Source organism: Eucyclogobius newberryi, unplaced genomic scaffold, assembly GCF_026437365.1.
Source record: "Eucyclogobius newberryi isolate DKJ021-1_F unplaced genomic scaffold, fEucNew1.0.hap1 SCAF_22, whole genome shotgun sequence".
NCBI lineage: Eukaryota > Metazoa > Chordata > Actinopteri > Gobiiformes > Gobiidae > Eucyclogobius > Eucyclogobius newberryi.
The window spans coordinates 15,011,299-15,037,312 of record NW_027315857.1 but is presented as its reverse complement, the minus strand read 5'-3'; the positions used below and the strand labels follow the sequence as shown (position 1 = coordinate 15,037,312).

General features: G+C 51.9%; 1 protein-coding gene across 1 annotated transcript in view; it reads right to left on the bottom strand.

Annotated features, from left to right (window-relative positions):
• Positions 1 to 25,434, bottom strand: part of LOC140372104 (uncharacterized) — a 41,898-nt gene extending 16,464 nt beyond the window's left edge. The window contains exon 1 of the mRNA XM_072459387.1: positions 25,361 to 25,434. Within this exon, the coding sequence (XP_072315488.1) occupies positions 25,361 to 25,434 (74 nt within the window). The remainder of the gene's footprint in view (positions 1 to 25,360) is intronic.
• Positions 25,435 to 26,014: the final 580 nt, after the last annotated feature.

Below are 26,014 nucleotides of genomic sequence, written 5' to 3'. Positions count from 1 at the left end.
TGGTGGTTGTGGGAGCAGCTGTTGTTGTGGTTGGGGCTGCTGTGGTGGTTGTGGGAGCAGCTGTTGTTGTGGTTGGGGCAGCTGTGGTGGTTGTGGGAGCAGCTGTTGTTTTGGTTGGGGCTGCTGTGGTGGTTGTGGGAGCAGCAGTTGTTGTGGTTGGGGCTGCTGTGGTGGTTGTGGGAGCAGCCGTTGTTGTGGTTGGGGCTGCTGTGGTGGTTGTGGGAGCAGCAATTGTTGTAGTTGGGGCAGCTGTGGTGGTTGTGGGAGCAGCTGTGGTTGTTGTTGGGGCTACAGTAGTTGTTTTGGGAGCAGCTGTTGTTGTGGTAGGGGCTGCCGTAGTTGTTGGAGCAGCTGTTGTTGTGGTTTGGGCTTCTGTGGTGGTTGTGGGAGCAGCTTTTGTTGTGGTTGGGGCTGCTGTGGTGGTTGTGGGAGCAGCAGTTGTTGTGGTTGGGGCGACTGTGGTGGTTGTGGGAGCAGCTGTTGTTGTGGTAGGGGCTGACGTAGTTGTTGTTGGAGCAGCAGTTGTTGTGGTTGGGGCTGCTGTTGTGGTTGTAGGAGCAGCTGTGGTTGTGGTTGGGGCTACAGTAGTTGTTGTTGGAGCAGCTGTTGTTGTGGTTGGAGCAGCTGTGTTGGTTGTGGGAGCAGCTGTTGTTGTGGTTGGGGCTGCTGTGGTGGTTGTGGGAGCAGGTGTTGTTGTGGTTGGGGCTGCTGTGGTGGTTGTGGGAGCAGCAGTTGTTGTGGTTGGGGCTGCTGTTGTGGTTATGGGAGCAGCTGTTGTTGTGGTAGGGGCTGCCGTAGTTGTTGGAGCAGCTGTTGTTGTGGTTGGGGCTGCTGTGGTGGTTGTGGGAGCAGCTGTTTTTGTGGTTGGGGCTGCCGTAGTTGTTGTTGGAGCAGCAGTTGTTGTGGCTTCTGTGGTGGTTGTAGGAGCAGCTGTGGTTGTTGTTGGGGCTACAGTAGTTGTTGTGGGAGCAGCTGTTGTTGTGGTTGGAGCAACAGTTGTTGTGGTTGTGGGAGCAGCTGTTGTTGTGGTTGGGGCTGCTGTGGTGGTTGTGGGAGCAGCTGTTGTTGTGGTTGGGGCTGCTGTGGTGGTTGTGGGAGCAGCAGTTGTTGTGGTTGGGGCTGCTGTGGTGGTTGTGGGAGCAGCTGTTGTTGTGGTTGGGGCAGCTGTGGTGGTAGTGGGAGCAGCTGTTGTTGTGGTAGGTGCTGCCGTAGTTGTTGGAGCAGCTGTTGTTGTGGTTGGGGCTGCTGTGGTGGTTGTGGGAGCAGCTGTTGTTGTGGTTGGGGCTGCTGTGGTGGTTGTGGGAGCAGCTGTGGTTGTTGTTGGGGCTATGGTAGTTGTTGTGGGAGCAGCTGTTGTTGTGGTAGGGGCTGCCGTAGTTGTTGGAGCAGCTGTTGTTGTGGTTGGGGCTTCTGTAGTGGTTGTGGGAGCAGCTGTTGTTGTGGTTGGGGCTGCTGTGGTGGTTGTGGGAGCAGCTGTTGTTGTGGTAGGGGCTGCCGTAGTTGTTATTGGAGCAGCAGTAGTTGTGGTTGGGGCTGCTGTGGTGGTTGTAGGAGCAGCTGTGGTTGTTGTTGGGGCTACAGTAGTTGTTGTTGGAGCAGCTGTTGTTGTGGTTGGAGCAACAGTTGTTGTGGTTTTGGGAGCAGCTGTTGTTGTGGTTGGGGCTGCTGTGGTGGTTGTGGGAGCAGCTGTTGTTGTGGTTGGGGCTGCTGTGGTGGTTGTGGGAGCAGCTGTTGTGGTAGGGGCTGCCGTGGTTGTTGTTGGAGCAGCAGTTGTTGTGGTTGGGGCTGTTGTGGTGGTTGTAGGAGCAGCTGTGGTTGTTGTTGGGGCTATGGTAGTTGTTGTGGGAGCAGCTGTTGTAGTGGTAGGGGCTGCCGTAGTTGTTGGAGCAGCTGTTGTTGTGGTTGGGGCTTCTGTAGTGGTTGTGGGAGCAGCTGTTGTTGTGGTTGGGGCTGCTGTGGTGGTTGTGGGAGCAGCAGTTTTTGTGGTTGGGGCTGCTGTGGTGGTTGTGGGAGCAGCTGTTGTTGTGGTAGGGGCTGCCGTAGTTGTTATTGGAGCAGCAGTAGTTGTGGTTGGGGCTGCTGTGGTGGTTGTAGGAGCAGCTGTGGTTGTTGTTGGGGCTACAGTAGTTGTTGTTGGAGCAGCTGTTGTTGTGGTTGGAGCAGCTGTGGTGGTTGTGGGAGCAGCTGTTGTTGTGGTTGGGGCTGCTGTGGTGGTTGTGGGAGCAGCTGTTGTTGTGGTTGGGGCTGCTGTGGTGGTTGTGGGAGCAGCAGTTGTTGTGGTTGGGGCTGCTGTGGTGGTTGTGGGAGCAGCTGTTGTTGTGGTTGGGGAAGCTGTGGTGGTTGTGGGAGCAGCTGTTGTTGTGGTTGGGGCTGCTGTGGTGATTGTGGGAGCAGCAGTTGTTGTGGTTGGGGCTTCTGTGGTGGTTGTGGGAGCAGCTGTTGTTGTGGTTGGGGCTGCTGTGGTGGTTGTGGGAGCAGCAATTGTTGTGGTTGGGGCACCTGTGGTGGTTGTGGGAGCAGCTGTGGTTGTTGTTGGGGCTACAGTAGTTGTTTTGGGAGCAGCTGTTGTTGTGGTAGGGGCTGCCGTAGTTGTTGGAGCAGCTGTTGTTGTGGTTGGGGCTTCTGTGGTGGTTGTGGGAGCAGCTGTTGTTGTGGTAGGGGCTGCCGTAGTTGTTGTTGGAGCAGAAGTTGTTGTGGTTGGGGCTGCTGTGGTGGTTGTAGGAGCAGCTGTGGTTGTTGTTGGGGCTACAGTAGTTGTTGTTGGAGCAGCAGTTGTTGTGGTTGGAGCAGCTGTGGTGGTTGTGGGAGCAGCTGTTGTTGTGGTTGGGGCTGCTGTGGTGGTTGTGGGAGCAGCTGTTGTTGTGGTTGGGGCTGCTGTGGTGGTTGTGGGAGCAGCTGTTGTTGTGGTTGGGGCAGCTGTGGTGGTTGTGGGAGCAGCTGTTGTTTTGGTTGGGGCTGCTGTGGTGGTTGTGGGAGCAGCAGTTGTTGTGGTTGGGGCTGCTGTGGTGGTTGTGGGAGCAGCCGTTGTTGTGGTTGGGGCTGCTGTGGTGGTTGTGGGAGCAGCAATTGTTGTAGTTGGGGCAGCTGTGGTGGTTGTGGGAGCAGCTGTGGTTGTTGTTGGGGCTACAGTAGTTGTTTTGGGAGCAGCTGTTGTTGTGGTAGGGGCTGCCGTAGTTGTTGGAGCAGCTGTTGTTGTGGTTTGGGCTTCTGTGGTGGTTGTGGGAGCAGCTTTTGTTGTGGTTGGGGCTGCTGTGGTGGTTGTGGGAGCAGCAGTTGTTGTGGTTGGGGCGACTGTGGTGGTTGTGGGAGCAGCTGTTGTTGTGGTAGGGGCTGACGTAGTTGTTGTTGGAGCAGCAGTTGTTGTGGTTGGGGCTGCTGTTGTGGTTGTAGGAGCAGCTGTGGTTGTGGTTGGGGCTACAGTAGTTGTTGTTGGAGCAGCTGTTGTTGTGGTTGGAGCAGCTGTGTTGGTTGTGGGAGCAGCTGTTGTTGTGGTTGGGGCTGCTGTGGTGGTTGTGGGAGCAGGTGTTGTTGTGGTTGGGGCTGCTGTGGTGGTTGTGGGAGCAGCAGTTGTTGTGGTTGGGGCTGCTGTTGTGGTTATGGGAGCAGCTGTTGTTGTGGTAGGGGCTGCCGTAGTTGTTGGAGCAGCTGTTGTTGTGGTTGGGGCTGCTGTGGTGGTTGTGGGAGCAGCTGTTTTTGTGGTTGGGGCTGCCGTAGTTGTTGTTGGAGCAGCAGTTGTTGTGGCTTCTGTGGTGGTTGTAGGAGCAGCTGTGGTTGTTGTTGGGGCTACAGTAGTTGTTGTGGGAGCAGCTGTTGTTGTTTTAGGGGCTGCCGTAGTTGTTGGAGCAGTTGTTGTTGTGGTTGGGGCTTCTGTGGTGGTTGTGGGAGCAGCTGTTGTTGTGGTTGAGGCTGCTGTGGTGGTTGTGGGAGCAGCAGTTGTTGTGGTTGGGGCGACTGTGGTGGTTGTGGGAGCAGCTGTTGTTGTGGTACGGGCTCCCGTAGTTGTTGTTGGAGCAGCAGTTGTTGTGGCTGGGGCTGCTTTGGTGGTTGTAGGAGCAGCTGTTGTTGTGGTTGGGGCTGCTGTGGTTGTTGTGGGAGCAGCAGTTGTTGTGGTTGGGGCTGCTGTGGTGGTTGTGGGAGCAGCTGTTGTTGTGGTTGGAGCAGCTGTGGTGGTTGTGGGAGCAGCTGTTGTTGTGGTTGTGGCTGCTGTGGTGGTTGTGGGAGCAGCTGTTGTTGTGGTTGGGGCTGCTGTGGTTGTTGTGGGAGCAGCAGTTGTTGTGGTTGGGGCTGCTGTGGTGGTTGTGGGAGCAGCTGTTGTTGTGGTTGGGGCAGCTGTGGTGGTTGTGGGAGCATCTGTTGTTGTGGTAGGGGCTGCCGTAGTTGTTGGAGCAGCTGTTGTAGTGATTGTGGCTGCTGTGGTGGTTGTGGGAGCAGCTGTTGTTGTGGTTAAGGCTGCCGTGGTGGTTGTGGGAGCAGCAGTTGTTGTGGTTGGGGCTGCTGTGGTGGTTGTGGGAGCAGCTGTTGTTGTGGTAGGGGCTGCCGTAGTTGTTGTTGGAGAAGCAGTTGTTGTGGTTGGGGCTGCTGTGGTGGTTGTAGGAGCAGCTGTGGTTGTTGTTGGGGCTACAGTAGTTGTTGTTGGAGCAGCTGTTGTTGTGGTTGGGGCTGCTGTGGTGGTTGTGGGAGCAGCTGTTGTTGTGGTTGGGGCTGCTGTGGTGGTTGTGGGAGCAGCTGTTGTTGTGGTAGGGGCTCCCGTAGTTGTTGTTGGAGCAGCAGTTGTTGTGGCTGGGGCTGCTGTGGTGGTTGTAGGAGCAGCTGTGGTTGTTGTTGGGGCTACAGTAGTTGTTGTTGGAGCAGCTGTTGTTGTGGTTGGAGCAGCAGTTGTTGTGGTTGGGGCTGCTGTGGTGGTTGTAGGAGCAGCTGTGGTTGTTGTTGGGGCTACAGTAGTTGTTGTTGGAGCAGCTGTTGTTGTGGTTGGAGCAGCTGTGGTGGTTATGGGAGCAGCTGTTGTTGTGGTTGGGGCTGCTGTGGTGGTTGTGGGAGCAGCTGTTGTTGTGGTTGGGGCTGCTGTGGTGGTTGTGGGAGCAGCAGTTGTTGTGGTTGGGGCTGCTGTGGTGGTTGTGGGAGCAGCTGTTGTTGTGGTTGGGGCTGCTGTGGTGGTTGTGGGAGCAGCAGTTGTTGTGGTTGGGGCTGCTGTGGTGGTTGTGGGAGCAGCTGTTGTTGTGGTTGGGGCAGCTGTGGTGGTTGTGAGAGCATCTGTTGTTGTGGTAGGGGCTGCCGTAGTTGTTGGAGCAGCTGTTGTAGTGATTGTGGCTGCTGTGGTGGTTGTGGGAGCAGCTGTTGTTGTGGTTAAGGCTGCCGTGGTGGTTGTGGGAGCAGCAGTTGTTGTGGTTGGGGCTGCTGTTGTGGTTGTAGGAGCAGCTGTGGTTGTGGTTGGGGCTACAGTAGTTGTTTTGGGAGCAGCTGTTGTTGTGGTAGGGGCTTCCGTAGTTGTTGGAGCAGCTGTTGTTGTGGTTTGGGCTTCTGTGGTGGTTGTGGGAGCAGCTTTTGTTGTGGTTGGGGCTGCTGTGGTGGTTGTGGGAGCAGCAGTTGTTGTGGTTGGGGCGACTGTGGTGGTTGTGGGAGCAGCTGTTGTTGTGGTAGGGGCTGACGTAGTTGTTGTTGGAGCAGCAGTTGTTGTGGTTGGGGCTGCTGTTGTGGTTGTAGGAGCAGCTGTGGTTGTGGTTGGGGCTACAGTAGTTGTTGTTGGAGCAGCTGTTGTTGTGGTTGGAGCAGCTGTGTTGGTTGTGGGAGCAGCTGTTGTTGTGGTTGGGGCTGCTGTGGTGGTTGTGGGAGCAGGTGTTGTTGTGGTTGGGGCTGCTGTGGTGGTTGTGGGAGCAGCAGTTGTTGTGGTTGGGGCTGCTGTGGTGGTTATGGGAGCAGCTGTTGTTGTGGTAGGGGCTGCCGTAGTTGTTGGAGCAGCTGTTGTTGTGGTTGGGGCTGCTGTGGTGGTTGTGGGAGCAGCTGTTTTTGTGGTTGGGGCTGCCATAGTTGTTGTTGGAGCAGCAGTTGTTGTGGCTTCTGTGGTGGTTGTAGGAGCAGCTGTGGTTGTTGTTGGGGCTACAGTAGTTGTTGTGGGAGCAGCTGTTGTTGTTTTAGGGGCTGCCGTAGTTGTTGGAGCAGTTGTTGTTGTTGTTGGGGCTTCTGTGGTGGTTGTGGGAGCAGCTGTTGTTGTGGTTGAGGCTGCTGTGGTGGTTGTGGGAGCAGCAGTTGTTGTGGTTGGGGCAACTGTGGTGGTTGTGGGAGCAGCTGTTGTTGTGGTAGGGGCTCCCGTAGTTGTTGTTGGAGCAGCAGTTGTTGTGGCTGGGGCTGCTTTGGTGGTTGTAGGAGCAGCTGTTGTTGTGGTTGGGGCTGCTGTGGTTGTTGTGGGAGCAGCAGTTGTTGTGGTTGGGGCTGCTGTGGTGGTTGTGGGAGCAGCTGTTGTTGTGGTTGGAGCAGCTGTGGTGGTTGTGGGAGCAGCTGTTGTTGTGGTTGTGGCTGCTGTGGTGGTTGTGGGAGCAGCTGTTGTTGTGGTTGGGGCTGCTGTGGTTGTTGTGGGAGCAGCAGTTGTTGTGGTTGGGGCTGCTGTGGTGGTTGTGGGAGCAGCTGTTGTTGTGGTTGGGGCAGCTGTGGTGGTTGTGGGAGCATCTGTTGTTGTGGTAGGGGCTGCCGTAGTTGTTGGAGCAGCTGTTGTAGTGATTGTGGCTGCTGTGGTGGTTGTGGGAGCAGCTGTTGTTGTGGTTAAGGCTGCCGTGGTGGTTGTGGGAGCAGCAGTTGTTGTGGTTGGGGCTGCTGTGGTGGTTGTGGGAGCAGCTGTTGTTGTGGTAGGGGCTGCCGTAGTTGTTGTTGGAGCAGCAGTTGTTGTGGTTGGGGCTGCTGTGGTGGTTGTAGGAGCAGCTGTGGTTGTTGTTGGGGCTACAGTAGTTGTTGTTGGAGCAGCTGTTGTTGTGGTTGGGGCTGCTGTGGTGGTTGTGGGAGCAGCTGTTGTTGTGGTTGGGGCTGCTGTGGTGGTTGTGGGAGCAGCTGTTGTTGTGGTAGGGGCTCCCGTAGTTGTTGTTGGAGCAGCAGTTGTTGTGGCTGGGGCTGCTGTGGTGGTTGTAGGAGCAGCTGTGGTTGTTGTTGGGGCTACAGTAGTTGTTGTTGGAGCAGCTGTTGTTGTGGTTGGAGCAGCAGTTGTTGTGGTTGGGGCTGCTGTGGTGGTTGTAGGAGCAGCTGTGGTTGTTGTTGGGGCTACAGTAGTTGTTGTTGGAGCAGCTGTTTTTGTGGTTGGAGCAGCTGTGGTGGTTGTGGGAGCAGCTGTTGTTGTGGTTGGGGCTGCTGTGGTGGTTGTGGGAGCAGCTGTTGTTGTGGTTGGGGCTGCTGTGGTGGTTGTGGGAGCAGCAGTTGTTGTGGTTGGGGCTGCTGTGGTGGTTGTGGGAGCAGCTGTTGTTGTGGTTGGGGCTGCTGTGGTGGTTGTGGGAGCAGCAGTTGTTGTGGTTGGGGCTGCTGTGGTGGTTGTGGGAGCAGCTGTTGTTGTGGTTGGGGCAGCTGTGGTGGTTGTGAGAGCATCTGTTGTTGTGGTAGGGGCTGCCGTAGTTGTTGGAGCAGCTGTTGTAGTGATTGTGGCTGCTGTGGTGGTTGTGGGAGCAGCTGTTGTTGTGGTTAAGGCTGCCGTGGTGGTTGTGGGAGCAGCAGTTGTTGTGGTTGGGGCTGCTGTGGTGGTTGTGGGAGCAGCTGTTGTTGTGGTAGGGGCTGCCGTAGTTGTTGTTGGAGCAGCAGTTGTTGTGGTTGGGGCTGCTGTGGTGGTTGTAGGAGCAGCTGTGGTTGTTGTTGGGGCTACAGTAGTTGTTGTTGGAGCAGCTGTTGTTGTGGTTGGGGCTGCTGTGGTGGTTGTGGGAGCAGCTGTTGTTGTGGTTGGGGCTGCTGTGGTGGTTGTGGGAGCAGCTGTTGTTGTGGTAGGGGCTCCCGTAGTTGTTGTTGGAGCAGCAGTTGTTGTGGCTGGGGCTGCTGTGGTGGTTGTAGGAGCAGCTGTGGTTGTTGTTGGGGCTACAGTAGTTGTTGTTGGAGCAGCTGTTGTTGTGGTTGGAGCAGCAGTTGTTGTGGTTGGGGCTGCTGTGGTGGTTGTAGGAGCAGCTGTGGTTGTTGTTGGGGCTACAGTAGTTGTTGTTGGAGCAGCTGTTGTTGTGGTTGGAGCAGCTGTGGTGGTTGTGGGAGCAGCTGTTGTTGTGGTTGGGGCTGCTGTGGTGGTTGTGGGAGCAGCTGTTGTTGTGGTTGGGGCTGCTGTGGTGGTTGTGGGAGCAGCAGTTGTTGTGGTTGGGGCTGCTGTGGTGGTTGTGGGAGCAGCTGTTGTTGTGGTTGGGGCAGCTGTGGTGGTTGTGAGAGCAGCTGTTGTTGTGGTAGGGGCTGCTGTGGTGGTTGTGGGAGCAGCAGTTGTTGTGGTTGGGGCGACTGTGGTGGTTGTGGGAGCAGCTGTTGTTGTGGTAGGGGCTGCCGTAGTTGTTGTTGGAGCAGCAGTTGTTGTGGTTGGGGCTGCTGTGGTGGTTGTAGGAGCAGCTGTGGTTGTTGTTGGGGCTACAGTAGTTGTTGTTGGAGCAGCTGTTGTTGTGGTTGGGGCTGCTGTGGTGGTTGTTGGAGCAGGTGTTTTTGTGGTTGGGGCTGCTGTGGTGGTTGTGGGAGCAGCAGTTGTTGTGGTAGGGGCGACTGTGGTGGTTGTGGGAGCAGCTGTTGTTGTGGTAGGGGCTGCTGTAGTTGTTATTGGAGCAGCAGTAGTTGAGGTTGGGGCTGCTGTTGTGGTTATAGGAGCAGCTGTGGTTGTTGTTGGGGCTACAGTAGTTGTTGTTGGAGCAGCTGTTGTTGTGGTTGGAGCAGCAGTTGTTGTGGTTGGGGCTGCTGTGGTGGTTGTAGGAGCAGCTGTGGTTGTTGTTGGGGCTACAGTAGTTGTTGTTGGAGCAGCTGTTGTTGTGGTTGGAGCAGCTGTGGTGGTTGTGGGAGCAGCTGTTGTTGTGGTTGGGGCTGCTGTGGTGGTTGTGGGAGCAGCAGTTGTTGTGGTTGGGGCTGCTGTGGTGGTTGTGGGAGCAGCTGTTGTTGTGGTTGGGGCAGCTGTGGTGGTTGTGGGAGCAGCTGTTGTTGTGGTTGGGGCTGCTGTGGTGGTTGTGGGAGCAGCAGTTGTTGTGGTTGGGGCGACTGTGGTGGTTGTGGGAGCAGCTGTTGTTGTGGTAGGGGCTGCCGTAGTTGTTGTTGGAGCAGCAGTTGTTGTGGTTGGGGCTGCTGTGGTGGTTGTAGGAGCAGCTGTGGTTGTTGTTGGGGATACAGTAGTTGTTGTTGGAGCAGCTGTTGTTGTGGTTGGAGCAGCTGTGGTGGTTGTGGGAGCAGCTGTTGTTGTGGTTGGGGCTGCTGTGGTGGTTGTGGGAGCAGGTGTTGTTGTGGTTGGGGCTGCTGTGGTGGTTGTGGGAGCAGCAGTTGTTGTGGTAGGGGCGACTGTGGTGGTTGTGGGAGCAGCTGTTGTTGTGGTAGGGGCTGCCGTAGTTGTTATTGGAGCAGCAGTAGTTGTGGTTGGGACTGCTGTGGTGGTTGTAGGAGCAGCTGTGGTTGTTGTTGGGGCTACAGTAGTTGTTGTTGGAGGTGCTGTTGTTGTGGTTGTGGGAGCAGCTGTTGTTGTGGTTGGGGGTGCTGTGGTGGTTTTGGGAGCAGCTGTTGTTGTGGTTGGGGCTTCTGTGGTGGTTGTGGGAGCAGCAGTTGTTGTGGTTGGGGCTGCTGTGGTGGTTGTGGGAGCAGCTGTTGTTGTGGTTGGGGCAGCTGTGGTGGTTGTGGGAGCAGCTGTTGTTGTGGTAGGGGCTGCCGTAGTTGTTGGAGCAGCTGTTGTTGTGGTTGGGGCTGCTGTGGTGGTTGTGGGAGCAGCTGTTGTTGTGGTTGGGGCTGCTGTGGTGGTTGTGGGAGCAGCTGTTGTTGTGGTTGGGGCTGCTGTGGTGGTTGTGGGAGCAGCTGTTGTGGTAGGGGCTGCCGTGGTTGTTGTTGGAGCAGCAGTTGTTGTGGTTGGGGCTGTTGTGGTGGTTGTAGGAGCAGCTGTGGTTGTTGTTGGGGCTATGGTAGTTGTTGTGGGAGCAGCTGTTGTAGTGGTAGGGGCTGCCGTAGTTGTTGGAGCAGCTGTTGTTGTGGTTGGGGCTTCTGTAGTGGTTGTGGGAGCAGCTGTTGTTGTGGTTGGGGCTGCTGTGGTGGTTGTGGGAGCAGCAGTTTTTGTGGTTGGGGCGACTGTGGTGGTTGTGGGAGCAGCTGTTGTTGTGGTAGGGGCTGCCGTAGTTGTTATTGGAGCAGCAGTAGTTGTGGTTGGGGCTGCTGTGGTGGTTGTAGGAGCAGCTGTGGTTGTTGTTGGGGCTACAGTAGTTGTTGTTGGAGCAGCTGTTGTTGTGGTTGGAGCAGCTGTGGTGGTTGTGGGAGCAGCTGTTGTTGTGGTTGGGGCTGCTGTGGTGGTTGTGGGAGCAGCTGTTGTTGTGGTTGGGGCTGCTGTGGTGGTTGTGGGAGCAGCAGTTGTTGTGGTTGGGGCTGCTGTGGTGGTTGTGGGAGCAGCTGTTGTTGTGGTTGGGGAAGCTGTGGTGGTTGTGGGAGCAGCTGTTGTTGTGGTTGGGGCTGCTGTGGTGATTGTGGGAGCAGCAGTTGTTGTGGTTGGGGCTTCTGTGGTGGTTGTGGGAGCAGCTGTTGTTGTGGTTGGGGCTGCTGTGGTGGTTGTGGGAGCAGCAATTGTTGTGGTTGGGACACCTGTGGTGGTTGTTGGAGCAGCTGTGGTTGTTGTTGGGGCTTCTGTGGTGGTTGTGGGAGCAGCTGTTGTTGTGGTAGGGGCTGCCGTAGTTGTTGGAGCAGCTGTTGTTGTGGTTGGGGCTGCTGTGGTGGTTGTGGGAGCAGCTGTTTTTGTGGTTGGGGCTGCCGTAGTTGTTGTTGGAGCAGCAGTTGTTGTGGCTTCTGTGGTGGTTGTAGGAGCAGCTGTGGTTGTTGTTGGGGCTACAGTAGTTGTTGTGGGAGCAGCTGTTGTTGTTTTAGGGGCTGCCGTAGTTGTTGGAGCAGCTGTTGTTGTGGTTGGGGCTTCTGTGGTGGTTGTGGGAGCAGCTGTTGATGTGGTTGAGGCTGCTGTGGTGGTTGTGGGAGCAGCAGTTGTTGTGGTTGGGGCGACTGTGGTGGTTGTGGGAGCAGCTGTTGTTGTGGTAGGGGCTCCCGTAGTTGTTGTTGGAGCAGCAGTTGTTGTGGCTGGGGCTGCTTTGGTGGTTGTAGGAGCAGCTGTTGTTGTGGTTGGGGCTGCTGTGGTGGTTGTGGGAGCAGCTGTTGTTGTGGTTGGAGCAGCTGTGGTGGTTGTGGGAGCAGCTGTTGTTGTGGTTGTGGCTGCTGTGGTGGTTGTGGGAGCAGCTGTTGTTGTGATTGGGGCTGCTGTGGTTGTTGTGGGAGCAGCAGTTGTTGTGGTTGGGGCTGCTGTGGTGGTTGTGGGAGCAGCTGTTGTTGTGGTTGGGGCAGCTGTGGTGGTTGTGGGAGCATCTGTTGTTGTGGTAGGGGCTGCCGTAGTTGTTGGAGCAGCTGGTGTAGTGATTGTGGCTGCTGTGGTGGTTGTGGGAGCAGCTGTTGTTGTGGTTGGGGCTGCCGTGGTGGTTGTGGGAGCAGCAGTTGTTGTGGTTGGGGCTGCTGTGGTGGTTGTGGGAGCAGCTGTTGTTGTGGTAGGGGCTCCCGTAGTTGTTGTTGGAGCAGCAGTTGTTGTGGCTGGGGCTGCTGTGGTGGTTGTAGGAGCAGCTGTGGTTGTTGTTGGGGCTACAGTATTTGTTGTTGGAGCAGCTGTTGTTGTGGTTGTGGCTGCTGTGGTGGTTGTGGGAGCAGCTGTTGTTGTGGTTGTGGCTGCTGTGGTGGTTGTGGGAGCAGCTGTTGTTGTGGTTGGGGCTGCTGTGGTTGTTGTGGGAGCAGCAGTTGTTGTGGTTGGGGCTGCTGTGGTGGTTGTGGGATCAGCTGTTGTTGTGGTTGGGGCATCTGTGGTGGTTGTGGGAGCAGCTGTTGTTGTGGTAGGGGCTGTCGTAGTTGTTGGAGCAGCTGTTGTAGTGGTTGTGGCTGCTGTGGTAGTTGTGGGAGTAGCTGTTGTTGTGGTTGGGGCTGCCGTGGTGGTTGTGGGTGCAGCAGTTGTTGTGGTTGGGGCTGCTGTGGTGGTTGTGGGAGCATCTGTTGTTGTGGTAGGGGCTACTGTAGTTGTTGTTGGAGCAGCAGTTGTTGTGGTTGGGGCTGCTGTGGTGGTTGTAGGAGCAGCTGTGGTTGTTGTTGGGGCTACAGTAGTTGTTGTTGGAGCAGCTGTTGTTGTGGTTGGGGCTGCTGTGGTGGTTGTGGGAGCAGCTGTTGTTGTGGTTGGGGCTGCTGTGGTGGTTGTGGTAGCAGCTGTTGTTGTGGTTGGGGCTGCTGTGGTGGTTGTGTGAGCAGCTGTTGTTGTGGTTGGGGCAGCTGTGGTGGTTGTGGGAGTAGCTGTCGTTGTGGTAGGGACTGCCGAAGTTGTTGTTAGAGCAGCTGTTGTTGTGGTATGGGCTGCTGTGGTAGTTGTGGGAGCAGCTGTTGTTGTGGTTGGGGCTGCTGTGGTGGTTGTGGGAGCAGCAGTTGTTGTGGTTGGGTCTTCTGTGGTGGTTGTGGGAGCTGCAGTTGTTGTGGTTGGGGCTGCTGTGGTGGTTGTAGGAGCAGCTGTGGTTCTTATTGGGGCTACAGTAGTTGTTGTTGGAGCAGCTGTTGTTGTGGTTGGGGCAGCTGTGGTGGTTGTGGGAGAAGCTGTCTTTGTGGTTGGGGCTGCTGAAGTGGTTGTTGGAGCAGCAGTTGTTGTGGTTGGGGCTGCAGTGGTGGTTGTGGGAGCAGCTGTTGTTGTGGTTTGGGCAGCTGTGGTGGTTGTGGGAGCAGCTGTTGTTGTGGTTTGGGCTGCTGTGGTGGTTGTGGGAGCAGGTGTTGTTGTGGTTTGGGCAGCTGTGGTGGTTGTGGGAGCAGCTGTTGTTGTGGTTGGAGCAGCTGTGGTGGTTGTGGGAGCAGCTGTTGTTGTGGTTGGGGCTGCTGTGGTGGTTGTGGGAGCAGCAGTTGTTGTGGTTGGGGCTGCCGTAGTTGTTGTTGGAGCAGCAGTTGTTGTGGTTGGGGCTGCTGTGGTGGTTGTAGGAGCAGCTGTGGTTGTTGTTGGGGCTACAGTAGTGGTTGTTGGAGCAGCTGTTTTTGTGGTTGGGGCTGCTGTGGTGGTTGTGGGAGCAGCTGTTGTTGTGGTTGGGGCTGCTGTGGTGGTTATGGGAGCAGCTGTTGTTGTGGTTGGGGCAGCTGTGGTTGTTATGGGAGCAGCTGTTGTTCTGGTAGGGGCTGCCGTAGTTGTTGGATCAGCTGTTGTTGTGGTTGGGGCTGCTGTGGTGGTTGTGGGAGCAGCAGTTGTTGTGGTTGGGGCTGCTGTGGTGGTTGTGGGAGCAACTGTTGTTGTGGTAGGGGCTGCCGTAGTTGTTGTTGGAGCAGCAGTTGTTGTGGTTGGGGCTGCTGAGGTGGTTGTAGGAGCAGCTGTGGTTGTTGTTGGGGCTACAGTAGTTGTTGGAGAAGCTGTAGTTGTGGTTGGGGCTTCTGTGGTGGTTGTGGGAGCAGCTGTTGTTGTGGTTGGGGCTGCTGTGGTGGTTGTGGGAGCAGCTGTTGTTAAGGTAGGGGCTCCCGTAGTTGTTGTTGGAGCAGCAGTTGTTGTGGCTGGGGCTGCTGTGGTGGTTGTAGGAGCAGCTGTGGTTGTTGTTGGGGCTACAGTAGTTGTTGTTGGAGCAGCTGTTGTTGTGGTTGGAGCAGCTGTGGTGGTTTTGGGAGCAGCTGTTGTTGTGGTTGGGGCTGCTGTGGTGGTTGTGGGAGCAGCTGTTGTTGTGGTTGGGGCTGATGTGGTTGTTGTGGGAGCCGCAGTTGTTGTGGTTGGGGCTGCTGTGGTGGTTGTGGGATTAGCTGTTGTTGTGGTTGGGGCAGCTGTGGTGGTTGTGGGAGCAGCTGTTGTTGTGGTAGGGGCTGCCGTAGTTGTTGGAGCAGCTGTTGTAGTGGTTGGGGCTGCTGTGGTGGTTGTGGGAGCAGCTGTTGTTGTGGTTGGGGCTGCTGTGGTGGTTGTGGGAGCAGCAGTTGTTGTTGTTGGGGCTGCTGTGGTGGTTGTGGGAGCAGCTGTTGTTGTGGTACGGGCTGCCGTAGTTGTTGTTGGAGCAGCAGTTGTTGTGGTTGGGGCTGCTGTGGTGGTTGTAGGAGCAGCTCTGGTTGTTGTTGGGGCTACAGTAGTTGTTGTTGGAGCAGCAGTTGTTGTGGTTGGGGCCGCTGTCGTGGTTGTGGGAGCAGCTGTTGTTGTGGTTGGGGCAGCTGTGGTTGTTATGGGAGCAGCTGTTGTTGTGGTAGGGGCTGCCGTAGTTGTTGGATCAGCTGTTGTTGTGGTTGGGGCTGCTGTGGTGGTTGTGGGAGCAGCAGTTGTTGTGGTTGGGGCTGCTGTGGTGGTTGTGGGAGCAGCTGTTGTTGTGGTAGGGGCTGCCGTAGTTGTTGTTGGAGCAGCAGTTGTTGTGGTTGGGGCTACAGTAGTTGTTGTGGGAGCAGCTGTTGTTGTTGTAGGGGCTACCGTAGTTGTTGGAGCAGCTGTTGTAGTGGTTGGGGCTGCTGTGGTTGTTGTGGGAGCAGCAGTTGTTGTGGTTGGGGCTGCTGTGGTGGTTGTGGGAGCAGCTGTTGTTGTGGTTGGGGCAGCTGTGGTGGTTGTGGGAGCAGCTGTTGTTGTGGTGGTAGGGGCTGCCGTAGTTGTTGGAGCAGCTGTTGTAGTGGTTGGGGCTGCGGTGGTGGTTGTGGGAGCTGCTGTTGTTGTGGTTGGGGCTGCTGTGGTGGTTGTGGGCGCAGCAGTTGTTGTGGTTGGGGCTGCTGTGGTGGTTGTGGGAGCAGCTGTTGTTGTAGTAGGGGCTGCCGTAGTTGTTGTTGGAGCAGCAGTTGTTGTGGTTGGGGCTGCTGTGGTGGTTGTAGGAGCAGCTGTGGTTGTTGTTGGGGCTACAGTAGTTGTTGTTGGAGCAGCTGTTGTTGTGGTTGGGGCTGCTGTGGTGGTTGTGGGAGCAGCTGTTGTTGTGGTTGGGGCTGCTGTGGTGGTTGTGGGAGCAGCTGTTGTTGTGGTTGGGGCTGCTGTGGTGGTTGTGGGAGCAGCTGTTGTTGTGGTAGGGGCTGCCGTAGATGTTGTTGGTGCAGCAGTTGTTGTGGTTGGGGCTGCTGTGGTGGTTGTAGGAGCAGCTGTGTTTTTTGTTGGGGCTACAGTAGTTGTTGTGGGAGCAGCTGTTGTTGTTGTAGGGGCTGCCGTAGTTGTTGGAGCAGCTGTTGTTGTGGTTGGGGCTGCTGTGGTGGTTGTTGGAGCAGCTGTTGTTGTGGTTGGGGCTGCTGTGGTGGTTGTGGGAACAGCAGTTGTTGTGGTTGGGGTGACTGTGGTGGTTATGGGAGCAGCTGTTGTTGTGGTAGAAGCTCCCGTAGTTGTTGTTGGAGCAGCAGTTGTTGTGGCTGGGGCTGCTGTGGTGGTTGTAGGAGCAGCTGTGGTTGTTGTTGGGGCTACAGTAGTTGTTGTTGGAACAGCTGTTGTTGTGGTTGGGGCTGCTGTGGTGATTGTGGGAGCAGCTGTTGTTGTGGTAGGGGCTGCTGTGGCGGTTGTGGGAGCAGCAGTTGTTGTGGTTGGGGCTGCTGTGGTGGTTGTGGGAGCAGCTTTTGTGGTAGGGGCTGCCGTAGTTGTTGTTGGAGCAGCAGTTGTTGTGGTTGGGGCTGCTGTGGTGGTTGTGGGAGCAGTTGTTGTTGTGGTTGGGGCAGCTGTGGTGGTTGTGGGAGCAGCTGTTGTTGTGGTAGGGGCTGCCGTAGTTGTTGGAGCAGCTGTTGTAGTGGTTGGGGCTGCTGTGGTGGTTGTGGGAGCAGCAGTTGTTGTGGTTGGGGCTGCAGTGGTGGTTGTGGGAGCAGCTGTTGTTGTGGTAGGGGCTGCCGTAGTTGTTGTTGGAGCAGCAGTTGTTGTGGTTGGGGCTGCTGTGGTGGTTGTAGGAGCAGCTGTGGTTGTTGTTGGGGCTACAGTAGTTGTTGTTGGAGCAGCTGTTGTTGTGGTTGGGGCTGCTGTGGTTGTTGTGGGAGCAGCAGTTGTTGTGGTTGGGGCTGATGAGGTGGTTGTGGGAGCAGCTGTTGTTGTGGTTGGGGCAGCTGTGGTGGTTGTGGGAGCAGCTGTTGTTGTGGTAGGGGCTGCCGTAGTTGTTGGAGCAGCTGTTGTAGTGGTTGGGGCTGCTGTGGTGGTTGTGGGAGCAGCTGTTGTTTTGGTTGGGGCTGCTGTGGTGGTTGTGGGAGCAGCAGTTGTTGTGGTTGGGGCTGCTGTGGTGGTTGTGGGAGCAGCTGTTGTTGTGGTAGGGGCTGCCGTAGTTGTTGTTGGAGCAGCAGTTGTTGTGGTTGGGGCTGCTGTGGTGGTTGTAGGAGCAGCTGTGGTTGTTGTTGCGGCTACAGTAGTTGTTGTTGGAGCAGCTGTTGTAGTGGTTGGGGCTGCTGTGGTGGTTGTGGGAGCAGCTGTTGTTGTGGTTGGGGCTGCTGTGGTGGTTGTGGGAGCAGCTGTGGTTGTATTTGGGGCTACAGTAGTTGTTGTTGGAGCAGCTGTTGTTGTGGTTGGAGCAGCTGTGGTGGTTGTGGGAGCAGCTGTTGTTGTGGTTGGGGCTGCTGTGCTGGTTGTGGGAGCAGCTGTTGTTGTGGTTGGGGCTGCTGTGGTTGTTGTGGGAGCAGCAGTTGTTGTGGTTGGGGCTGCTGTGGTGGTTGTGGGAGCAGGTTTTGTTGTGGTTGGGGCAGCTGTGGTGATTGTGGGAGCAGCAGTTGTTGTGGTTGGGGCTGCTGTGGTGGTTGTGGGAGGAGCTGTTGTTGTGGTAGGGGCTGCCGTAGTTGTTGGAGCAGCTGTTGTTGTGGTTGGGGCTGCTGTGGTGGTTGTGGGAGCAGCTGTTGTTGTGGTTGGGGCTGCTGTGGTGGTTGTGGGAGCAGCTGTTTTTGTGGTTGGGGCTGCTGTGGTGGTTGTTGGAGCAGCTGTTGTTGTGGTTGGGGCTGCTGTGGTGGTTGTAGGAGCAGCTGTGGTTGTTGTTGGGGCAGCTGTGGTGGTTGTGGGAGCAGCTGTTGTGGTAGGGGCTGCCGTAGTTGTTGTTGGAGCAGCTGTTGTTGTGGTTGGGGCTGCTGTGGTAGTTTTGGGAGCAGCTGTGGTTGTTGTTGGGGCTACAGTAGTTGTTGTTGGGGCAGCTGTTGTTGTGGTAGGGGCAGCTGTGGTGGTTGTGGGAGCAGCTGTGTTTGTGGTTGGGGCTGCTGTGGTGGTTGTGGGAGCAGGTGTTGTTGTGGTTTGGGCAGCTGTGGTGGTTGTGGGAGCCGCTGTTGTTGTGGTAGGGGCTGCCGTAGTTGTTGGAGCAGCTGTTGATGTGGTTGGGGCTGCTGTGGTGGTTGTGGGAGCAGCTGTTGTTGTGGTTGGGGCTGCTGTAGTGGTTGTGGGAGCAGTAGTTGTTGTGGTTGGGGCTGCTGTGGTGGTTGTGGGAGCAGCTGTTGTTGTGGTAGGGGCTGCCGTAGTTGTTGTTGTTAGAGCAGCAGTTTTTGTGGTTGGGGCTGCTGTGGTGGTTGTAGGAGCAGCTGTGGTTGTTGTTGGGGCTAAAGTAGTTGTTGTTGGAGCAGCTGTTGTTGTGGTTGGGGCAGCTGTGGTGGTTGTGGGAGCAGCTGTTGTTGTGGTTGGGGCTACTGTGGTGGTTGTGGGAGCAGCTGTTGTTGTGGTAGTGGCTGCTGTGGTTGTTGTGGGAGCAGCTGTTGTTGTGGTTGGGGCAGCTGTGGTGGTTGTGGGAGCTGCTGTTGTTGTGGTTGGGGCTGCTGTGGTGGTTGTAGGAGCAGCTGTGGTTGTTGTTGGGGCAACAGTAGTTGTTGTTGGAGCAGCTGTTGTTGTGGTTGGGGCTGCTGTGGTGGTTGTGGGAGCAGCTGTGTTTGTGGTTGGGGCTGCTGTGGTGGTTGTGGGAGCAGGTGTTGTTGTGGTTTGGGCAGCTGTGGTGGTTGTGGGAGCCGCTGTTGTTGTGGTAGGGGCTGCCGTAGTTGTTGGAGCAGCTGTTGATGTGGTTGGGGCTGCTGTGGTGGTTGTGGGAGCAGCTGTTGTTGTGGTTGGGGCTGCTGTAGTGGTTGTGGGAGCAGTAGTTGTTGTGGTTGGGGCTGCTGTGGTGGTTGTGGGAGCAGCTGTTGTTGTGGTAGGGGCTGCCGTAGTTGTTGTTGTTAGAGCAGCAGTTTTTGTGGTTGGGGCTGCTGTGGTGGTTGTAGGAGCAGCTGTGGTTGTTGTTGGGGCTAAAGTAGTTGTTGTTGGAGCAGCTGTTGTTGTGGTTGGGGCAGCTGTGGTGGTTGTGGGAGCAGCTGTTGTTGTGGTTGGGGCTACTGTGGTGGTTGTGGGAGCAGCTGTTGTTGTGGTAGTGGCTGCTGTGGTTGTTGTGGGAGCAGCTGTTGTTGTGGTTGGGGCAGCTGTGGTGGTTGTGGGAGCTGCTGTTGTTGTGGTTGGGGCTGCTGTGGTGGTTGTAGGAGCAGCTGTGGTTGTTGTTGGGGCAACAGTAGTTGTTGTTGGAGCAGCTGTTGTTGTGGTTGGGGCTGCTGTGGTGGTTGTGGGAGCAGCAGTTGTTGTGGTTGGGGTGACTGTGGTGGTTGTGGGAGCAGCTGTTGTTGTGGTTGGGGCTGCTGTGGTGGTTGTAGGAGCAGCTGTGGTTGTTGTTGGGGCTACTGTAGTTGTTGTTCGAGCAGCTGTTGTTGTGGTTGGGGCAGCTGTGGTGGTTGTGGGAGCAGCTGTTGTTGTGATTGGGGCTGCTGTGGTGGTTGTGGGAGCAGCTGTTGTTGTGGTTGGGGCTGCTGTGGTACTTGTGGGAGCAGCAGTTGTTGTGGTTGGGGCAGCTGTGGTGGTTGTGGGAGCAGCTGTGCTTGTTGTTGGGGCTACAGTAGTTGTTGTGGGAGTAGCTGTTGTTGTGGTAGGGGCTACAGTAGTTGTTGGAGCAGCTGTTGTTGTGGTAGGGGCTACCGTAGTTGTTGGAGCAGCTGTTGTTGTGGTTGGGGCTTCTGTGGTGGTTGTGGGAGCAGCTGTTGTTGTGGTTGGGGGTGCTGTGGTGGTTGTGGGAGCAGCAGTTGTTGTGGTTGGGGCAGCTGTGATGGTTGTGGGAGCAGCTGTTGTCGTGGTTGGGGCTGCTGTGGTGGTTGTAGCAGCAGCTGTTGTTGTTGTTGGGGCTACAGTAGTTGTTGTTGGAGCAGCTGTTGTTGTGGTTGGACCAGCTGTGGTGGTTGTGGGAACAGCTTTTGTTGTGGTTGGGGCTGCTGTGGTGGTGGTGGGATTAGCTGCTATTGTGGTTGGGGCTGCTGTAGTGGTTGTAGGAGCAGCTGTGGTTGTTGTTGGGGCTACAGTAGTTGGTGTTGGAGCAGCTGTGGTTGGAGCGGTGGTTGATGTCACTAGTGCCCCATACACTGCAATTAAAAAATAAATTACCAGTTTTTCTGTCAAGGGGCCTGAAAAGGTTTCGTTTTAGTTACTTAGTTCCATTCTGCTCATAAAACATGTTCATCATATTTTTTTGATGATCATTTACAAATAAATGTATATTTTACTCAATCAACATTTTATATTTGTAACATATGACATATCACCAAAATATACTACTAAACTTTTCAGGTTTTTTCACTTACCCAACACAGTTATCAGCATTGTTTTGACTCTTCCACTCCCCATATCGTCTGTAAACCTTAATCAAGGAAGATATAAAAACATCGCATTCAATTATGAGTTTATTTTTCTTTAGCTTCTAAAATGATTTTGAAAATATCATTTTTCAAAAGCATTTTACATTTATCAAAGTATAAGGTCAAAGCTGTACAGAAATGCAAATTCTTTATTTATTTCCAGATATTTCCCGATTTAATCACTTATTGTCGACTCCGGCCAACACACTAAAAGTTTTATAAGAGTAGTTTTCTATGTTGCAATCTTTTTTTTAGGTCCAATATAATATGATGATGTCACAACCTCAGATGGAGTGCAAGAACCTCTTTTTTCTATTGCAATGGATTTTGCCATGAAATATCTAAAAGGAAATTTTACAAATATTGAACCTGATTATTGAGAAAGAAATTGCATTTTAACTATATTAATTTCAGCTGCTCACCATTTGTGTTAAATATTCTTGGCTGATTTTACATACATTAAACCTTTTGAAGTGCATCTGAAAACTGAAACTGTAGATTTACACTTTTTTCTATTTTCTTCTTAGAAACTACATGTCTGTAAATAAAATAACTTAATGCCCTTCATTACTTTAACAACAAGAACTGAAAGAAAATAGAACAATGTCTTTTAAACATTAGGGGGAAAAACACCAGACGCATAAATCGGAGATGACAAAAATGTGAGAACGCTGTTGAGAACTGAACTGAATGTTTTAAACAATTGTCAGCCTGAAGTGTCAACTCCATCACACATTCAACTTGAAAGCATAAATTATGTTATTTATGCTGTATTTAAGGATTGTATATACAAATTACACAATAAATCTGCCATTTAAGCCTTTTCAAAGCTCACAAACTGTATGTATAGCACATTCAGAGGCTGGGTATTCTGGTTGACCAGTCAGGTTGACGGCTGGCGGAGTTTTAATGTATGTTTTCCCCTTTTAAATAATATATGATACACTGAAGCTTTTTTCTTTTTGTTACATTTGTGAGATGCAATTATGACTTCACTAAAGGCTTAGACTCACTCCAATATTTTAGATAAATTTAACATATTGGACTGACAGAGTTAACATTTTGTCTTAAAAATCAAAAAGTTTGAAAGTTACAAGATTGAATGGCAGTGCTGCGTTCAGAACAGCCATATATATAGATATATATTTCCACGCGGAGGACAAACATATTACTTTTACTTAACACAACAGTCTACATATATCTACATTATGTTTGAATAAAAAGCTCCAGTATACAGAATAAGAATAATATAGCTCCAGTACACAGAATAAACTTTAAACCACCGGCCAGACATAACTTAATAGAGAGGACTAGTTTAGTATGGCTTCTCAAGAACGACAGAGTAATACTCACAAGAAAAAGAAATTAGACCTCAGTTGTTCTTTGTGGTGGTTTAACTTGAAGTGCCTGAACTTGAAGTGCCTCTTCTTTGAAAGGCACCTGCCTCTTATTATACCCTTGTCATATACAGGGCTGTGACGTACAGTTGATGAGCCATTGATTTGAAATGAATGTGATTTAGTGTTTGTGATGTTACTCATTGTTAGCTTATTGTTGTCAAGCCACTCCCTTCACAGTGTTTTTTTTTTCTATAAATAACATAAAAGTATGTTCAAATACATATTTGATATTTGAGTTAGCCTAATTTACCTTTATCACTGATCAGTTCTGTTCTCCAGTGCACTGAGCATAACCTCTGTGAGCTGCACTGGACACTGGACTGTGCGGACAGAAAAAACTAAAGCCTGAAACTTTAGTCAGGACACCTGATGTTGCTTCTAAAATAATTCAACAGTAATGTGGGGAAAAATATGGCACTGTAATTTGAGATAATGAATCTACAGTGAATAAGATGATCCGAATTACAGGCTGAATGCTTTTGTGGTCAGAGGTCTCTTAATTCTTGAGTTCAGAGTTTATTGTAGTTTAACGTTGCTTATTTAGTGCAGATAAACCGATTTTCTCACTCGTTATTTTTTTGTTTTCATACAGTCCGAATATCGCATTCCATAATCCCCACACTACAAATGCTCCCCGCTGCGCGGCCACACATGAACCGAGACATCCAAACGACGCACAGGGCAGGTGGGACATGCGACAGGTAAACCAATCAGAGCTGCGCATGGAGCTGGCGAAGTTATTTTCACATTGTACGACAAATGAGGGATTACACCGACATTGTACGTTAGACATTTGCTTCCTGCTTAATTGTTGTAAATCTGTCCATTATTATACGACGGAGTATAAGGGCCGACCAAAAAAAAAAAAAAAAAATGCGCCGCACTACGAGAATAAACTCGTAATTTAATGAATTTAGCGAGAATAAAGTCGTAGTTTAGAGGCCGGTGTCAATGTTCCGATTCAAAGTGACGGCCAGGACGCAAAGAAACAACATAAAAGCCTGCAATAGATGTTCAAGTGTTTCCTCGCCTAAAAAACGATGTCTTACGTGTGTGTTTATTACAAGACAAGACCCTGCAGTTTAGCAGCACCTTTCCTGTTTCGCATCATCCACAAACTGTTGGATAAACTCTTTACTTTCTCCATGCAGTACCCGTAGTTCACCACGGGCTCAAACAGCAGTCGTGCTCCGTGCCACAGCCGCCCGCAGACAGGAGGAGGAGCCCGCAGACAGGAGGAGGAGCCCGCAGACAGGAGGAGGAGCCCGCAGACAGGAGGAGGAGCCCGCAGACAGGAGGAGGAGCCCGCAGACAGGAGGAGGAGCCCGCAGACAGGAGGAGGAGCCCGCAGACAGGAGGAGCGTTCTCGGTGTTGTATTCACACATGGTCTGCTCCTCTAGTGTTGTTTCTCTATGTGGGCACTTTGCGCACAATCACTATTCTCACGTGCTCATTGTGTGCACTTAGGTTTTATGCACCGATTCTAACTTTTTGTCATTCCTTGGACAAACTCAGTAAAACACAGAACAGAGCGCTGTTACTGGACTGTACCATTGTGCAACACTGGAGGGGCGTAACATGGTACTGAAAGTGTATGTACAGTGTATAAAGCTATGAAGCCGATCTGTCAAGTCAATACACTGAGTCAAATGCATCTGTCTGGAGTCTTCATTATACACACAAACACACCATCGCCAGGACGCAAATGGCGCTCGACTTGGTTAAAAGTGAATAGAAAAGGCCACAATAGAAGTCGATCTTTATAATTCGGGCCTTTTAGACATCACAAACAATCATGTCCCCGGTGCAGTGTCCCCATGTCAGGTCCCGGACCTGTAACATGACGTACTCCGGTGTTGGCGCTCACGTGTGTTGGAGCTCATGCCATGATGTATGGATGAAGTATGGATGATGTATGGATGATGTATGGATGAAGTATGGATGATGTATGGATGAAGTATGGATGATGTATGGATGATGTATGGATGATGTATGGATGAAGTATGGATGAAGTATGGATGATGTATGGATGAAGTATGGATGATGTATGGATGATGTATGGATGAAGTATGGATGATGTATGGATGAAGTATGGATGATGTATGGACGAAGTATGGATGAAGTATGGATGATGTATGGATGAAGTATGGATGATGTATGGATGATGTATGGATGATGTATGGACGAAGTATGGATGATGTATGGATGAAGTATGGATGATGTATGGATGAAGTATGGATGATGTATGGACGAAGTATGGACGAAGTATGGATGAAGTATGGATGATGTATGGACGATGTATGGATGATGTATGGATGATGTATGGACGAAGTATGGACGAAGTATGGATGATGTATGGATGAAGTATGAATGATGTATGGATGATGTATGGATGAAGTATGGATGATGTATGGATGAAGTATGGATGATGTATGGATGAAGTATGGATGAAGTATGGATGATGTATGGATGATGTATGGATGAAGTATGGATGATGCATGGATGATGTATGGATGAAGTATGGATGATGTATGGATGATGCATGGATGAAGTATGGATGATGTATGGATGATGTATGGATGAAGTATGGATGATGTATGGACGAAGTATGGATGAAGTATGGATGATGTATGGATGAAGTATGGATGAAGTATGGATGATGTATGGATGATGTATGGACGATGTATGGACGAAGTATGGATGATGTATGGACGAAGTATGGACGAAGTATGGATGATGTATGGATGAAGTATGGATGATGTATGGATGAAGTATGGATGATGTATGGATGATGTATGGACGAAGTATGGATGATGTATGGATGAAGTATGGATGATGTATGGATGAAGTATGGATGATGTATGGATGATGTATGGACGAAGTATGGACGAAGTATGGACGATGTATGGATGAAGTATGGATGATGTATGGACGATGTATGGATGATGTATGGATGATGTATGGACGAAGTATGGACGAAGTATGGATGATGTATGGATGAAGTATGGATGAAGTATGGATGATGTATGGATGATGTATGGATGAAGTATGGATGATGTATGGATGATGTATGGATGAAGTATGGATGATGTATGGATGATGTATGGATGAAGTATGGATGATGTATGGATGATGTATGGATGAAGTATGGATGAAGTATGGATGATGTATGGATGATGTATGGACGAAGTATGGATGATGTATGGATGAAGTATGGATGATGTATGGATGAAGTATGGATGATGTATGGATGATGTATGGACGAAGTATGGACGAAGTATGGACGATGTATGGATGAAGTATGGATGATGTATGGACGATGTATGGATGATGTATGGATGATGTATGGACGAAGTATGGACGAAGTATGGATGATGTATGGATGAAGTATGGATGAAGTATGGATGATGTATGGATGATGTATGGATGAAGTATGGATGATGTATGGATGATGTATGGATGAAGTATGGATGATGTATGGATGATGTATGGATGAAGTATGGATGATGTATGGATGATGTATGGATGATGTATGGATGATTTATGGATGAAGTATGGATGAAGTATGGATGATGTATGGATGAAGTATGGATGATGTATGGATGAAGTATGGATGATGTATGGATGAAGTATGGATGATGTATGGATGATGCGTAAAACATGCGTAAAACATATCGCTTTTTGGCTGTGCCAAACACGATCCGGCGTCAGGAGGAGCTGAGAGGAAGCACAGACTGCAGACAGATGTTTTGTGTTTTGTGTGTTTTACGGAGTTTGTCCAAGGAATGACAAAAAGTTAGAATCGGTGCATAAAACTTAAGTGCACACAATGAGTACGTGAGAATAGTGATTGTGTGCAAAGGGCCCACGTAGAGAAACAACACTAGAGGAGCAGACCATGTGTGAATATAATACAGAGGCTCCTCCTCCTGTCTGCGGGCTCCTCCTCCTGTCTGCGGGCTCCTCCTCCTGTCTGCGGGCGGCTGTGGCACGGAGCACTGCTCCGTTTGAGCCCGTGGTGAACTACGGGTACTGCATGGAGAAAGTGAAGAGTTTATCCAACAGTTTGTGGATGATGCGAAACAGGAAAGGTGCAGCTAAACTGCAGTGTCTTGTCTTGTAATAAACACAGAGACTCAAGCAGGAAGCAAATGTCTAACGTACAATGTCGGTGTAATCCCTCATTTGTCGTACAATGTGAAAATAACTTCGCCAGCTCCATGCGCAGCTCTGATTGGTTTACCTGTCGCATGTCCCACCTGCCCTGTGCGTCGTTTGGATGTCTCGGTTCATGTGTGGCCGCGCAGCGGGGAGCATTTGTAGTGTGGGGATTATGGAATGCGATATTCGGACTGTATGAAAACAAAAAAATAACGAGTGAGAAAATCGGTTTATCTGCACTAAATAAGCAACGTTAAACTACAATAAACTCTGAACTCAAGAATTAAGAGACCTCTGACCACAAAAGCATTCAGCCTGTAATTCGGATCATCTTATTCACTGTAGATTCATTATCTCAAATTACAGTGCCATATTTTTCTCCACATTACTGTTGAATTCTTTTAGAAGCAACATCAGGTGTCCTGACTAAAGTTTTAGGCTTTAGTTTTTTCTGTCCGCACAGTCCAGTGTCCAGTGCAGCTCACAGAGGTTATGCTCAGTGCACTGGAGAACAGAACTGATCAGTGATAAAGGTAAATTAGGCTAACTCAAATATCAAATATGTATTTGAACATACTTTTATGTTATTTATAGAAAGAAAAACACTGTGAAGGGAGTGGCTTGACAACAATAAGCTAACAATGAGTAACATCACAAACACTAAATCACATCCTTTTCAAATCAATGGCTCATCAACTGTACGTCACAGCCCTGTATATGACAAGGGTATAATAAG